This window comes from Cervus elaphus, chromosome 4 (genome assembly GCF_910594005.1).
Source record: "Cervus elaphus chromosome 4, mCerEla1.1, whole genome shotgun sequence".
Taxonomy (NCBI): Eukaryota; Metazoa; Chordata; class Mammalia; order Artiodactyla; family Cervidae; genus Cervus; species Cervus elaphus.
The window spans coordinates 48,192,942-48,207,548 of NC_057818.1; the positions used below are offsets into that span (position 1 = coordinate 48,192,942).

Sequence of the window (14,607 nt, forward strand, 5' to 3'; positions counted from 1 at the left end):
GTCCCCAGACCGTGCTTTGAGAACCACTGGTAGAGAGGCAGACGGGAACAAGTGAGAACGAAAGGCGTTGACTAACCAACAACCTGGAGTCTACACCGCATGGGCGTGCGTGTGTGCTCAGTAGCTTCAGCTGTGTCTGACTCTCTGTGACCCCATGGACTGTAGCTCACCAGGCTCCTCTGTCCATGAGATGCTCCAGGCAAGAATACTGGAGTGGGTTGCCATGCCCTCCTCCAGGGGATCTCCCCGACCCAGGGATCTAACCCCTGGCTCTTAAGTCTCCTGCATTGGCAAGCAGGTTCTTTACCAACTAGCGCCACCTGGGAAGCCTGAGCACCGCACACACTTTGAGAATCCAATGGAAGCCACGAAATGCCTCCCGTAACAGTCATTCTGCCATCATCCGAGGTCTGTGGCCCCTGGCAATGAGTACAGTGCTGCAGCCCCCAGTGTGGACCCCTAAGTGTGGGTCCACCTCCCCAGGTCCACAGTGTGGACGCCTCCCTTCCCTTCCCTGACCGCACCTGAGCAGGGGCCAGGACCGCATTAGGGATCTTCATCTCCCTTGGCTTCCTGACACCTTGGCCAGTCCCCAGACCTGCGCCTCTCTTCACACAGAACACATGCGCCTGGCAGTGTCCTCGGACCTCCTTGACCACAACCCCCAGTGGACCTTGGGTCTTGGTCTGTGTAGAAATGTCTGTTTTTTTTAAAAGGTGAAGCAGTACTTCACTGGTGGTCCAGTGGTTAAGGCTGCTTCAAATGCAAGGGGCACGGGTTGGACCCCTGGTCAGGGAACTAGATCCCATGGGCCACAAGACATGGCCAAAAGAAAATTTTTTTCATTAAAAAAAATTTTTTTAAAAGGTAGAACCAAAATCTCCCTCGAAGTTCTTAGTGTGATGGTGCAAAGTCCTTTAGTCTAGTCTAGGTCATTCAGAATGGTTGTGTGCTGCTTGCTACCTCCTCAAGGATCGCATGACCTCATAGTGGTTCTCCTCTCACCAAATTCGGGTTCTGCTGCCCGTCACTCGAAAGCCAGTATTTGAGAGACTGGCGTTGGCTGGAAAGAAAAATATACAGTAGTCTGAGGGTGCTGGAGCTTAGAGATTCGAGTATAACCAGATTTTAAGACCAAGAGGCTACTGACACTGACAGATTGGAAACCTCCGTGTTTGGGAGTGCCCGTGTGTCCGTGCTATCCCTCACCCTGGCCCCAGTGCTCCTGGAGTCGGGAGCCAGGAGAAAGGTGAGTGTGGAGAGGAAGGGTCTCCCGGGGACCTAAGTCTCTGTTACAGTCTGCCTCACTAGACAGATCTCTTTTTTTTCTAATTTATTGATTTACTGACTGTGTCAGGTCTTAGTTGCAGCACACAGTGTCTTTCACTGAGGTCCTCGGGCTGCAGAGTGCTTGAGCTCCCCAGTTGAGGCATATGGGCTCAGTAGTAGTGGCACATGGGCTTAGTTGCTCCGCAACATGTGGGATCTTAGTTCCCAGACCAGGAGTCAAACCCACATCTCCTGCATTGCAAGGCAGAATCTTAATCACTGGACTACCAGGGAAGTCCCTAGATAGATAGACCTGAATCATCGGAACTCACGAGCTCTTTCGAACAGCTCCTTCATTCATCTGCCCGTTCATTTCATTCACAAATATCTCTCAGGGACTTGTTTTGTCCCAGGTTCTAGGCGAGAGCTGAGGAGAAGGAATAAGCAAATGCAGATGAGACGCCTAGCCGTCCCCTCACCCACCATCCACTGAGGGAGACAGACTAGAATCAGGTCATCACTGAGACATGTCTGAGGGCACCCACCAAGAAGGACTCGCTGCCATGGAGTGCCCAGGTCTCCCCTGCTGGGCACAGGCCTGTAGTAGTAAAGCTGAGTAGCTGAAGGGTTTTGGAATGTGTGCTATAAAAGCAGCGGTGCTGGGGAGTAGACCGTGGCTGAGGCAGGAGGAGTGGGTATAAAATTACCCTGTGTCTGAGAGAAGGATTTGCTGAACCCAGAAATGAAGGGAGTAAAATGGGAGAGGCACCACTTCAAAAGAGGGCCCTGTGGTTGGGAGCTTTAATTTGCATACAGACAATTGATGCTAATTGCAAATCATTCTTATCTACTCATTAAAGCTGCTTCCTGAAGTTTTCTCCTAGGCAACCAGGCTTTAGTGTGGAACAGCCTTTCCCAAAATGGGGTGCTCAAGGTAAATTGGGTGGTGCGAGGAGGAAAATGTTTTATTTAAAATGGTTATTAGGAAAAGTGTTATCAACTTATCCCCTGATTTTACAGATACTGCCTTGGACAAGTTAAGGAAAATTAAATGAATTGATTTAAAGAAACAAACAGTCGATGAGAGTGTGGACTCCAGAGTCAGCCCACTGGGGCTTGAGCCCCTCCTCTGCCTTGTGTTGGCTGTGTGGCCTTGGACAAATGGCTGAACCTCTCTGGGCCTCAGTTTCCTCATCTGTACAATGGGGGCCCAGTCACTGTCCCTAACTAAGGCCGTGTCAGTGTCCCTAGCTGAGGCCCTGACGCTGTCACTAAGGTCCTGACACTGTCCCTAAGGACCTGAGCTATTTCTAATTAATGTCCCAAACTGTCCCTAACTAAAGCTTGACCTTGTCACTAATAGCCTGAAGCTGTCCCTAACCAAGGCCCTGATTCTATCCCTAACTAAGACCCTGAGTGCGTGCTCAAATGCTAAGTTGTGTCCAGCTCTCTGCAACTCCGTGGACTATGGAGCTCACTAGGCTCTTCTGTCCATGGGATTCTCCAGGCAGGAATACTGGAGTAGCTAGCCATTCCATTTTTCAGGGGATCTTCCCGACCCAGGGATTGAACCCACGTCTCCTACACTGGCAGGCAGATTCTTTACCACTGAGACACCTGGGAAGTCCAGCTGATGCCCTGACTGTCCCTGAAGCCCTGAGGCTGTCGCAGACTCCAAGCCTGACTCTGTCCTGACAACCTGAGCATCGGCATCTGTTTAGAGACAGCGCCCTCAGTGTTCACAGTCAGGGCGGGAGACAGATCCACCTCCAGTGACGGCCCAGAGTGGTCAGGGCCAGGGTGAGGGGAGCCCTCGGGGGTGGGAGCCCAGAGGAGGGGCCAGACCCAGTGCGGGGGGAGCTTCCCTGGAGAAAAGAGGCGGAGCTCCTGGGAATGAGGAGGGCGGAGTGTCCCAGACAGTGTGTGTGCGGGTCCCACCGCCCCCCGCTGGCCCTCCCACCGTCTTCCCAGAGGGTCCCTGAGCACCTGTGCGCGAGGGGCCCACATGTGCCTCTGACTGCTGCCGGCCCCACGCTGCCCCTCGCTCGGGCAGCCCCGTGCTTCTGCTGTCACGGGTCCACTCCCTGGGGCGGGGCCGGAATGACACCCTGCTGCCCAGTCAGCTTCCCGCAGGCAGGCACGAGCCCTCCATGGCTGCCCTTGTGTCTCCTTCCCGGCCTTTGTAGCCCAGCACTTGTTGCTCATTCATGTAGCAGGCGCCAAGTGTATGCACAGCTCTCTGCCTCAAACCGTTCCCTAGCTCTCCTGGAACAGACAGGGTGCTGGGGGAGACAGCAGGCAAATAATTACAAAAGCAGTGAGTGAATTATGCTAGGGGAGTGCCTGCAGGGCAAACCTCCTGGAATCTGAGGGGATGTGATGCATGGCTGGAGGGGTGTCTGATCTAAGGGGATGGGGGGTGGGAAGCGAGAAGAGATAATTTCCCTGAGGAGGTGTCATTTCTACCAAGGACCAGAGGGTTAAGAGGGAAGGAGCAGGTAAAGTGGTTTCTGGGGAACTGATGATTTCATCTTGATGCAGTTATGTGGGCGTTTGCTTTGTAACTGTTTGTTAAACTGTACATATATGTTTTGTACACTTTGCTGTATGTGGGCTATTTTACAAATTTTTTTTAAGAGAAAAAGGAAAGATGATGTATGGAGAAAGTGTCCCTATGAGCAGAAATAGCATGTGCAAAGGCCCTGGGGTGGGGAGGAGGGTGGGTGCTGGCAGGTCACAGGCCTCTTGGCTTAAGGATGGAAATTGGGAGGGCAGCTGATGGGAAGTTGGGGAGGTTGCCAGGGGCCACACCGCGCAAGGCCCTGTCAGCCACAGCACAGAGTTTGGACTTAGTCCTAAGAGCTGTGGGCATCAAGGAAGTGTTTCAGCAGAAAGGATGATACGGGCAGATAGATGTTTTGAAAGATGGTGCTGGAAGCAGGATTGGAGAAGGGTCAGGGATGGGTCTAAGGCTGAGACATCAGTGAGAAAGGAGGGAGAGGGCCTGGACCAGAGGGCAGAGCAGCTGTGGGTGTGTCAGCAGTGTTACTGCCAGGATGTGAGAAGGGAGGAGACAAAGGTCCAGGACAGTGCTGGCGACTGCTCGTGTCAGGAGGCTACTGCACACGGGGCTCTTGAGATTCGTGAGAGAGAAGAGAAGACGGGCTAAGCAGTCCCGAGAGGAATGTTACTCTTTGGTTATACTGGGTCTTCATTGCGGCACACAGGCTCTTTGTTATAGCTCACGGGGTTTTTCTGGTTGTGGCACATGGGCTGTAGAGTGCATGGACTCAGTAGTTGAGGCACGTGGGCTTAGTTGCCCCATGGCATGTGGGATCTCAGTTCCCCAGCCAGGGATCGAACCCATGTCACCTGCATTGGAAAGCAGATTCTTAACCACTGGACTACCAGGGAAGTCCCCAGGAGTGTTACTCATGTTTATTGTTGTTTAGCCGCTAAGTCATGTCTGAGTCATGTCTGACTCTTCGCAACCCTATCGACTGTAGCCCACCAGGTTTCTCTGTCTGTGGGATTCTCCAGGCAAGAAGACTGGAGTGGGTTGCTGTTTCCTTCTCCAGGGGATCTTCCTGACCCAGAAATAAAACCTGTGTCTCCTGCATTGTCAGGCAGATTCTTTACCACTGAACCACAGGGGAAATCCCTGTTCTTATGTTTACTGACCCTAAAGCACCTACTGTGTGCCAGGTACCTTTCCAAACACGGTGATACAGCAGGGGACGAAGTCGAGTCCCTCTTGTGGAAATGACACTCTCTTGGAGAGAAAGCGAGGCAGACAGACAGACAGCTGAGAAGCCATGTGCTGTTAATATGCCAGGTGGAGATAAGGTCTGGGAAGAAAACCCAGCTAGGCAGAGGTCCCTGAAGGCCTCTTGGAGGAGGTGATATTTTGCAGGAACCGTGGAAGTGATTCAGGCAGGGGAAATAACAGATGCTGAGGCCCTGAAGGTAAACTCGTTTGTGGTGTTCTAGAGATGCTCTGCTGGCCAGACAGGCTGAATGGGAGAGCGGCAGGAGGTCTGATTTGCATGGTGGGCAGGGACCCAGCTCAGGCTGGGTTTTGGTTCTGAGAGACATGGGAGCCACAGAACATAATCTGACTTGTGTTTTAAGATCACTGTGGGCTCCTCAGGGGAACGTGGGCTGTCTCGGGGTAGTGGGGATTGAGTTTGCCAGCACGACTCAAGGACTGACTGACTGCCAGGGAAGGGAAGGGCCCCGCCATGCCCAAACCCCCCCACCCACTCCCTCCGCGCGCTCCAGCCCTCCCGTGGAAACCGCTGCAGCCTGTAGCAGCTTGTGCCCGTGGATGATTCCAGTGACTTCACAGACTCTCCCCCCAGACATTCGTCATGGGAGCCCGGCTTCCAGGCACGGGGCCAGGCGCCAGCGCCTGCTGCGGGCACAGCAGTGGGCTGAGCGATCCCAGGCGGGCAGCCACCTGGCCCCCCGCCCTCTCTCAAGGCAGCACACGCTCCAGAGCCCCCTGGGCTTCCAGAGCAATTTGTCGGCACTGTTTAGAGGCGATGAGAGGCTCTCCGCTCCGCGTGGAGCTGACACGGCCCGGCGTTGCCGGGCGGGCAGGCAGGCAAGAAGCCCGCGGCCCTGCTTCCGCAGCCAGGGCCCTTGTCTCCGGGATCCCCTCCTGGGGGCACAGCCCTGAAAGGTAACATGAGGCCCTCAGGGTCCACTGGGCCCCACCCTGCCAGTGTAGGCTTGGAAGCCAGGGTCAAGGGGAGAGACCTACTCGGAGAGTCACTGTCAGCTTGGGAAGAGGAACTCAGGCCATCTCCAGAAACTCCAGGGAAGGAGGATACCATGCAGAGATCGTGGGGTGGGGCAGGGGGAGTGCAAAGGCCCTGAGGTGGAAGTGTGTCTGGTGTGTTTGAGGAACAGTGTCCATGTGACCAGAGCAGAATGAGTGAGAGGGGGAGTGGAGTCGGTGCTGCTGAGGGCAGAGAGGGGTCAGCCCAGACGGTGTGGGGCCCTGTGGACCCAGGAGGACTCTGACCCTGAGCTGAGGAGAGTGGTGATGGCTCTCACCTTGTGGCTGGGTTTGGGGGTGAGGGCAGGAGGAGGCCACTGTGGGGATACCTGGGCACTGTGGTGGGGAGGGGGCGCGATGGAGGTGGCCGGTGGCAAGTGGAGTCCCCATTGATTTTGCGCCATGGAGTTTTTGCCCCATATTGTCACTGCTTCCACTTTCTGAAGACCTGATGGTTTTGCTCCCAGGCTGAAGGGCAGAATGTTGCCACGTGTGGCTCCTACACCGAGCCTGATCATTCCAGCCATGTGCAGGGACTGATTCAGCTCTCAAGCCCCTGCCAGACACCAGGCAGAGAAGGCCCCACAGAGTTCCCCTTGGGGGTATCTGGTGAGCAGCGTTTCCCAGGCTTTGGCCTCTGACTGCCTGTGTCCAAGTCACAACTCCACCACTAACCAGCTGCGTGGTCTCCACCAGGCTCCTTAGTTTCTCTGAGGCTCAGTTTCCTCATCTGTAAAATGGAGGTGAAGATAGACTCTGTGGTCCAAGGCTGCGAGGATACACCCTACACCATGGGTTTGAAGCAGCCAGCACAGGGCCTGAGACATAGCTGGCCCAAATACACCAGCTGCCGCTAGGTTCAGTTCTCATGTGTTATGTATTTGTCATGAATACTGTTGTCATCGAAAGTACAGGTTGGTGGTTAAACAGAGCGTCTCTTGAGCCAGACTGCCTGGCTTTGTATCCTGGTTCTGTCCTCAACCAGTTGTGTAATTTGGGGCGTTATTTAAATCTCTCTGGGCCTCAGTTTCCCCACTTGGAACATAGGGAGAGTGGTACTTCCTGCCTCATGGGATTTCTGGGGCACCCAAATAAAGTGATGCCTATGAGATGCTTGGAACAGGGCCTGGCTGTGTCCATGGGCTCAGCTCTGGGCACTATCGTCACTACCACCTGCTCCGTCAGTGCTCTTCCTCCCAAAGGCAAAGGCAGGACTTCCCTGGTGATCTAGTGGTTAAGAGTCCACCTGCCAAAAGAACCCAGGAGACGTGGGTTCTATCCCTGGTCTGGAAGGATTCAACGTGCTATGGGGCAACTAAGCTCATGCTCCACAGCTGCTGAGCCCCCATTCTAGAGCCTGTGAGCCTCAAATACTGAAACCCAAGCACTTAGAGCCCATGCTCTACAAGAGAAGCCACCGCAACTAGAGAGTAGCCCACACTCACCGAAATTAGAGAAAACCTGTGCACAGCAGCAAAGACCCAATGCAGCCAAAAGATCATAAGGCAGGGGCACAGCTCCCGTAGTGCCTGTTGCCCGCCTGGGGCCGCCCGTCAGCCTCCCCAGGGGTGAGCAGACCAGAGCATGGCGCCCTCCCAGGCAGCTGTGCAGTTTCTTCACTCAGCCTACAGTTTTTCTGCTTTCACTCCAGCAAAATCTTAACTGCTCCCCCTGAGATACAGCACAGGTAACTGCCCAGTCACTCTGGGGGAGGGTGGGGTGAGAGTACAGAGCAGAATGTTCCCTCCCCAGCCCTGGCTGAGCCCCGAGGCCGGGCATTTAGCCCCTGGACACACCACATCCCTTTGTATCTGCAGCTCCAAGAGCACATTCCAGTGCCCAGGCATACCCTGGGCACTTTGTGCGGATATGATCTCATGAGGCAAGTGTGTCGTTGCCTCGATTCTCAGAGGAGAAAACTGAGGCTCGTCAAGGGGAAGGGGCTCCAGCAAAGATCACAGCATGTCAGTCGGGGCTGGGATTGGACCCCAGGTCAAGTAAGCAGTGTGGTCCATGTTCTCATCTGCCGAGAGGTGCTGCCTCATTTTTCAAGCTGAGGCTCGGGGAGGGCACCTGGCCTTGCTTCAGAGAAAAGGTGTATTCACTCTGTTGATTGGCAGGTGGGGTAAGAACTCCACCCTGTACTTGGCACCTGGCGCAGCTCATGGTCCAAGGGGAGTGTGAGAAGGGGCACCCGTCTGAGTGGGCCGGGTCGAGATGCACGGCGTATTCAGAATAGTTCTTTGTGGCCCTGCTTTGTGTGGGGGGCACCCGTTCATGCCTGAGGCTGGTAGAGGTTGAAAGCAGGTTGGGAATGCCTTTGGCTCCAAGCAGCAAGTTCCAGCTCAATTGGAGGAAGTCTGTTACCTCTGAGAACATGAAGTCCCACACTAGGGAGGGCCCCACAATTGAGGAATTTACTGGCTCAAGGACTCAGGTTCTTTCCCTTTCTTTGTTCTGTCTCCATCGGCCTGCATACTGGCTCCCCTCACAGTCTCAAAGTGACTGTCGAGATAGTCACCGTGTCAAATGGAAGAACAGGTGACATTTACTACAAGTGGTCTTTGTAAAGAAACCTTCCTCAGAAGTCACCTAGCAGACAGTCCACACAAGCACCTGATGCTTCACTGTCCACAAGTAGATCACAGACCTACCGCTGACCCATCCCAGACAGGTGGCATCCACCATTCAGGATTGTGCCCTGGGCTGGGTGCCGGGTCACCTTCCTTGAGGATGAGTAAAACCAGCCCTCATTTACAAGGTGACGGGGAGTAGGATGACACCCAGTGCCTGCCACAGGCTGAGGGAGCAAACCCATCCCAAATGGGGCAATGGATGGAGCCAGCTGGCAGACAGAGAGAAAGGGGTGTTCTTCTTTTTCTCTTCATCTTATTATTTATTTTGGCCATGCAGGGTCTTTGTTGCAGCACACAGGCTTTCTCTAGTTGTGGCATGGGGCAGGGGCTCTCTAGTTGCAGTGTGTGGGCTTCTCGTTGCAGAGCATGGGCTTAGTTGCCCTGTCGCATGTGAGATCTTAGCTCCCCAACTGGGGATTGAACCTGCATCCCCTGCACTGGGGGGCAGATTCTTAACCACTGGACCCACTCTTCCTTTTTTTTTTTTTCTTTATCATCTCTTGTTTGTTTTTTTTTTTTCTTTTTTTTCCAGCTCATAAAAGCTGAACATGCCTGATGACAGGGTAGAGAAATATGTGCTGTAGAAATATAAAAGTTAGGGTTAAAACCAGTTAGGATATATTCATAGAGTGGGCCACCTGCAGCCACTGAAGGGAGAGGGTTTTGTGTGGACTGACACGGAGCCAGCTCCAGGGCATCGTGTTAAGGTCAAAGCTAGGTGCAGAGCAAACTCATGATAGGCTGCCATTTATGTTAAAAAGGAAAATTGGGAAGCTACACACACACTGGGCTCTCTGTTGAAGAAGAAGAAAGGGGAAAAGTCAAGGTTGCCTCAGAGAAGGATACTGAGCTGTCAGATGGCACTTTCATTTCTACCCTGTGCTGTGTGTCTGGTTTCATCTCCCCCATCGTTACTGCTTCCAGAGATAAACAGTTAGTGTGCATTCTTCCAGAGACTTTTCTCCAAATCTGTACCAGCCCAGGTCTATCAAACATATTTTGACAGTTTCCCAAAACAGGAAAAGCATTTTACATTACAACCCAGTGTGGACATCCTCAGTGAAGTTTCACAAAACTACTTACCCTTACCTCATATGAGGTACGCTGAGATTTTTTATTCTAGTCTGTTTCTCCCCACCTCCTACCCCAAATAACAATCAAGATCTAGTAAATTGATTTCATGGCCCACAGTTGGGAAAAAACTATACATTTCCTTTTCATTAAAAAAAAAGATCCCCCCCCCAAAAAAAAGCCCAATAAACATTCAACAACATATGTACATTTAAAAAAAGAAAAAGCATGCTTTGCATGATGCCTCATTTCCACTTCCTGTAGCTCAGGCATCTGTCTTCATCCATAAACAGAAGTTGACCTCATTCTTCACACTAGCTGCATAGTTTTTGATCATATGGATATGGTTGGACTGATCTAAGAATTCAGGCCATGTCCAGCTTTTTCTTGTTTACACACAGCATTGCAGTGACCATCCTTGTATGTGCTGGCATGTCCTTGTGCAGGATTTTCTGTGGTGTGGATTTCTGGGAGGTCAGATGCTAGACTGACACTACTCACATCTTTCAGTTCCGCTCAGACACTGTCTCCTCCTTGGGGAAGCCCTTGTGGCCTCCCCGGATAAAGTCCGATCCCGATGTTACATGCCCCATGACTCCCTGGACAACCCCTCCCCAGTGTGCAACCTTGGACCTGTTGACAGATGTTGCTAGATTATAGAGAGTCTATGTAAGTCAGTCAGAGCTTGCATTTTAAAATCCATTCTGACAGTCTGCTTTAGGATTGGGATGTTTCAGTATTCACATTTAATGAAGTTACTGATGATAATTAGATTTGCATTTGCCATTTTGCGCTTTGTTTTCTATGTTTACTATCTTTCTCCTTTGTCCTTCCTTTACTTTTGCCTTTTGTGTTAAATTAGTTTTAGTACACCATTTGGATTCCTCTTAACTTTAATTATCGTATGCATCTTATCAGTGTATTTCAGATTAGTGCTAACTGAATGCCAACAAAATATAGAAACTTTTCTCCAACAAAGCCCCATTCCTTTCCCTCTCCTTTGTGCTATTACTGTCATACATTCTACATCCATATATATTATAAAACAAACAATATAGTGTTATTGTTGCCTTACACAGTCTTACATGTAACTTTAGAAGTTAGAGAAGAAATAAGAAAACCTAAATATTCTATGCTGCTGTCCAACTCTTTGTGACCCCGTGTCTATAGCCCACCAGGCTCCTCTGTCCATGGGATTTTTTCCATGCAAGAATACTGGAGTGAGTTGCCATTTCCTTCCCCAAACTGTTCTATGAAGTCTTTTATTCTAACCCACAAGCTTAGCATCTTGGACCCTTCACTTCTTCATGTGAATTCAGGTCATCACCTGCAGTCATTTCCTTTCAGCCCAAGGAATTATTACTCATCAGGCAGATGTGCTAGCAATGAATTCTCTGAGTCTGTTTATCTGGGGACATCTTTATTTTGCCTTCATCTATGAAGGGTAGTTTTGCTGGACATAGAAGTCTTGGTTGACGGTTTTTTCTCTCAGCACCTTGAAAATACCACCCCATTCTTGGCAACCCACTGCAGTATCCTTGCCTGGAAAATCTCATGAACACAGGAGCCTGGTGGGCTGCAGTCCATGGGGTTGCAGAGTCAGGCACGACTGAGCAACTAACACACACTTCCATTGGTTCAAATAGCAGGTCAGCAGTTAATTGTACTGATTTCCTCTGTATATGATGAATCTTTTTCTCTTGGTGCTTTTGGAGGTTTTATCTTAGTGTTTGACTTTCACTTGTTTTTCTGGATGAAGTCTTTGTGCTTATCCTGGTGGAAATTTGAGTTTCTTAGATGTATAGATGAATGTTTTTTTAATCCAGTTTGAGAAGCTTTCAGCCATTATTCCTTCAAACCTTTCTTCTGCACCTTTTTCTCTTCTCCTTCTTGAACCTTCAGTGAGGTTCTCCAATGGCAGAACTTGCTTGTTCATTGAGCTGGGCAGGGAGGTGGGAGGAGCCCCAGGCTAAAACTTCAGATTCCCTCTGTTCTTACCCTGAAGTTCAGTTTTTCAAGAAAATAAACAATACTTGGATTGTTGCATGTCCTCGGTCAATTTCCAGAGTGCTGAAATGGTTGTTTTTGTTGATTTTGTGCTTGGTGGGGAGAGAATTTGCCAATCTTCTCATTCAGCCATAGTCAGAAGTCCCACCCTTTAATTTTGCTAAATTGACCTTCAGTAAGTTTTTATTAACTTGCACTCCAAGGACATTAATTTTCCCATTAAAGACCTCTTACTTGAAGTGGAATTAGAATTTTATTTTAAAGTTTTAAAAGCTGATTTGCTTCAGTGGGGTCAGCAGTTGGGTCCCCAAGAGTTGGGTCCTAATTAACCACATGAGGTTCATTGTAGCATTAACTCCACAGGAATCCAGCATTTGGAATATCGAGCTGTGGTTTTAGATTACATCAGCTGGAGTGGTGTCTGATGTGTATTAGTGCTCAAAAAATATTTGAGTGAAGACACTATGTGGCAAGGCATAAGTTTAACAAAAATAAGTTACAGAACAATTTATTAGCACAGTCTCAGTTATATGAAAACATAATTCTTGCACCCTTCAAAAAAAAAAGGCTCCTGTTTTCCAGTTGTATACACATTTTCCTTTTTGCCTGTTTTTCTTTTTCTTTCTTCTTTTTTTATTTTAGCCGTACTGTGCTGCTTGTGGGATTTTAGTTCCCTGGCTGGGGATCGAACCCAGGGCCCCAGCAGTGAAAGTGAGTCCTAACCACCGACCACCAGGGAATTCCCAACATGTGTGTTTTAACCATAGGAAAGGGTTAAGAAAGAAATACAGCGAACTGTAAACCATGGTTACCTCCAGAGATGGGTCGGCAGGACCCCCACCTTCAGCTAGGTTGTAGTGTAGGTTGTGCTCAGGATACAAGGAATCTCCGGGGGGGGTGGATCATTACCCACAGAGGGTGACTTTTTTACCCATAGAGGTACCAACTGTGCTAGGAGGACATCCCTGGAGGGGATGGGGGCTATGAAGGCAGCATTACGTTTTCTCCACATAGACATCTGTGTATTAGAATTTTTCATAGCAGTGTCTCTCCTGTGTGAAGGAACTTTTTGTTTGTTTCCCAAGAGTAAACTTAAACAGATTGACTTTTCGAAACGTGGGACAGAATTGTTTTACTTTTCTAATTTTTACATTGCAGCGACATGAGCTCACGGGCCGGCTACCCCGCTCAGGTTCACAAGACAGCCAGCACCGAGAGCCCGCGGCCCTCACAGCTGGCCCAGCCCAGCGCCTTCCAGCTCTCCACCTCTGTCCCCAAGTCCTTCTTCTCCAAGCAGCCCGTGCGCAACAAGCACCCCACGGGGTGGAAGAGGACAGACGAGCCCCCGCCACGGCCACTCCCCTTCACTGACCCAAAGAAGTAAGTGCCTGGGCACCTGGTGAGGCACCCCCAGAGCCAAGCTTGGCATCTTGGGGCAGGGGGGAGGGTGACCCCTCGCTCCCTCATATGTCAGTCACCATGCCAGTCTACGCACTGGGAATACAACCGCGCACAGGCAGACAGGGTCCCTGCCCTCCAGGGGGCCATGCTGGTTGGGGAGACGGACAGCAGATAGGGTGAGTAAGAAAAGTGTGCAGAGTCAGATGGTGGCTAGTACTGTGACACGTCTGGATGGAGAACGTTCCAGGCAGAGGGAACAGCAGCTGACAGACCCTGGGGCAGGAGCAGGCTTGGTCTGTTGGGGGAGGACCAGTGTGGCTGACAGACCCTGGGGCAGGAGCAGGCTTGGTCTGCGGGGGGAGGACCAGTGTGGCTGACAGACCCTGGGGCAGGAGCAGGCTTGGTCTGCGGGGGGAGGACCAGTGTGGCTGACAGACCCTGGGGCCAGGAGCAGGCTTGGTCTGCGGGGGGAGGACCAGTGTGGCTGACAGACCCTGGGGCAGGAGCAGGCTTGGTCTGCGGGGGGAGGACCAGTGTGGCTGACAGACCCTGGGGCAGGAGCAGGCTTGGTCTGCGGCGGGGAGGACCAGTGTGGCTGGGACCATGTGAGCACATGAGGTCAGAGGGCCAATGAGCACAGACCGTGGAGGGTTCTATGGGCCCCAGGTAAGGGCCTGGGCATCTGCTGTAAGTCAGGGGGAACCACAGAAAGGTCTGGAACAGAGGGGGACAGATCTAAGTTGGGTGTTCATGGAGCCCCTGTGACTGCATGTGGAGCATGGCCTGCCAGGGGCCAGGAGACCAGGGGGCTCCTGCTGTGATGGTCCAGGCAGGACACAAGAGGTCTGGGGAGGAAGAAGGAGGCAGCTTTAGGACAGATCTCTGAAATGGGAGCCAGCAGATTCCACTGGCAGGTCTGATGTGGTGTAAGAGAAAGAGCAAGGTGGAAGGTGATACCAGGTGTTTCAGCCTGGAGGATGGGCAGACTCTCCTTGAGCTGAGATAGGGACTGAGTGGGGAGCGGGCTCAGGGTTGGAACTGTAGAGTGAGCTGTAAACCATGGTTCCCTCCAAGTGGGGAGCTCCAGAGCTCAGGCCTGGACGGTTACCCTTTTATTTTTTTGCTGCACTGGGTCTTGGTTGCTGCACGAGGGCTTTCTCTGGTTGCAGTGAGCAGGCGTTACCCTGGCGGTGCACAGGCTTCTCGTTTCGGTGGCCTCCCTAGTTGGCGCACAGGCTCCGTGGCACACGGGCTTCAGTAGTTACAGCTTGCAGGCTCTAGAGTACAGGCTCAGTAACCCTGAGGCACATGGGATCTTCCCAGACCAGGGATCGAACCAGGGTCCCCTGCATTGGCAGGCGGATTCCTAGCCACCGACCACCAGGGAAGCCCACAGAAGGATTACTGCTGTGATGCGCAGTACACATGGAGGAGGCAGTC

The 14,607-nt window shown here is 51.7% G+C and overlaps 1 protein-coding gene across 6 annotated transcripts in view; it reads left to right on the forward strand.

Annotated features, from left to right (window-relative positions):
• SIPA1L3 (signal induced proliferation associated 1 like 3) overlaps window positions 1-14,607 on the forward strand; it is a 254,870-nt gene that overhangs the window by 211,530 nt on the left and 28,733 nt on the right. For all 6 annotated transcript variants that reach the window (XM_043894518.1, XM_043894527.1, XM_043894536.1 and 3 more), the window contains one exon: window positions 12,925-13,146. In XM_043894518.1, the coding sequence (XP_043750453.1) occupies window positions 12,925-13,146 (222 nt within the window). The remainder of the gene's footprint in view (window positions 1-12,924; window positions 13,147-14,607) is intronic.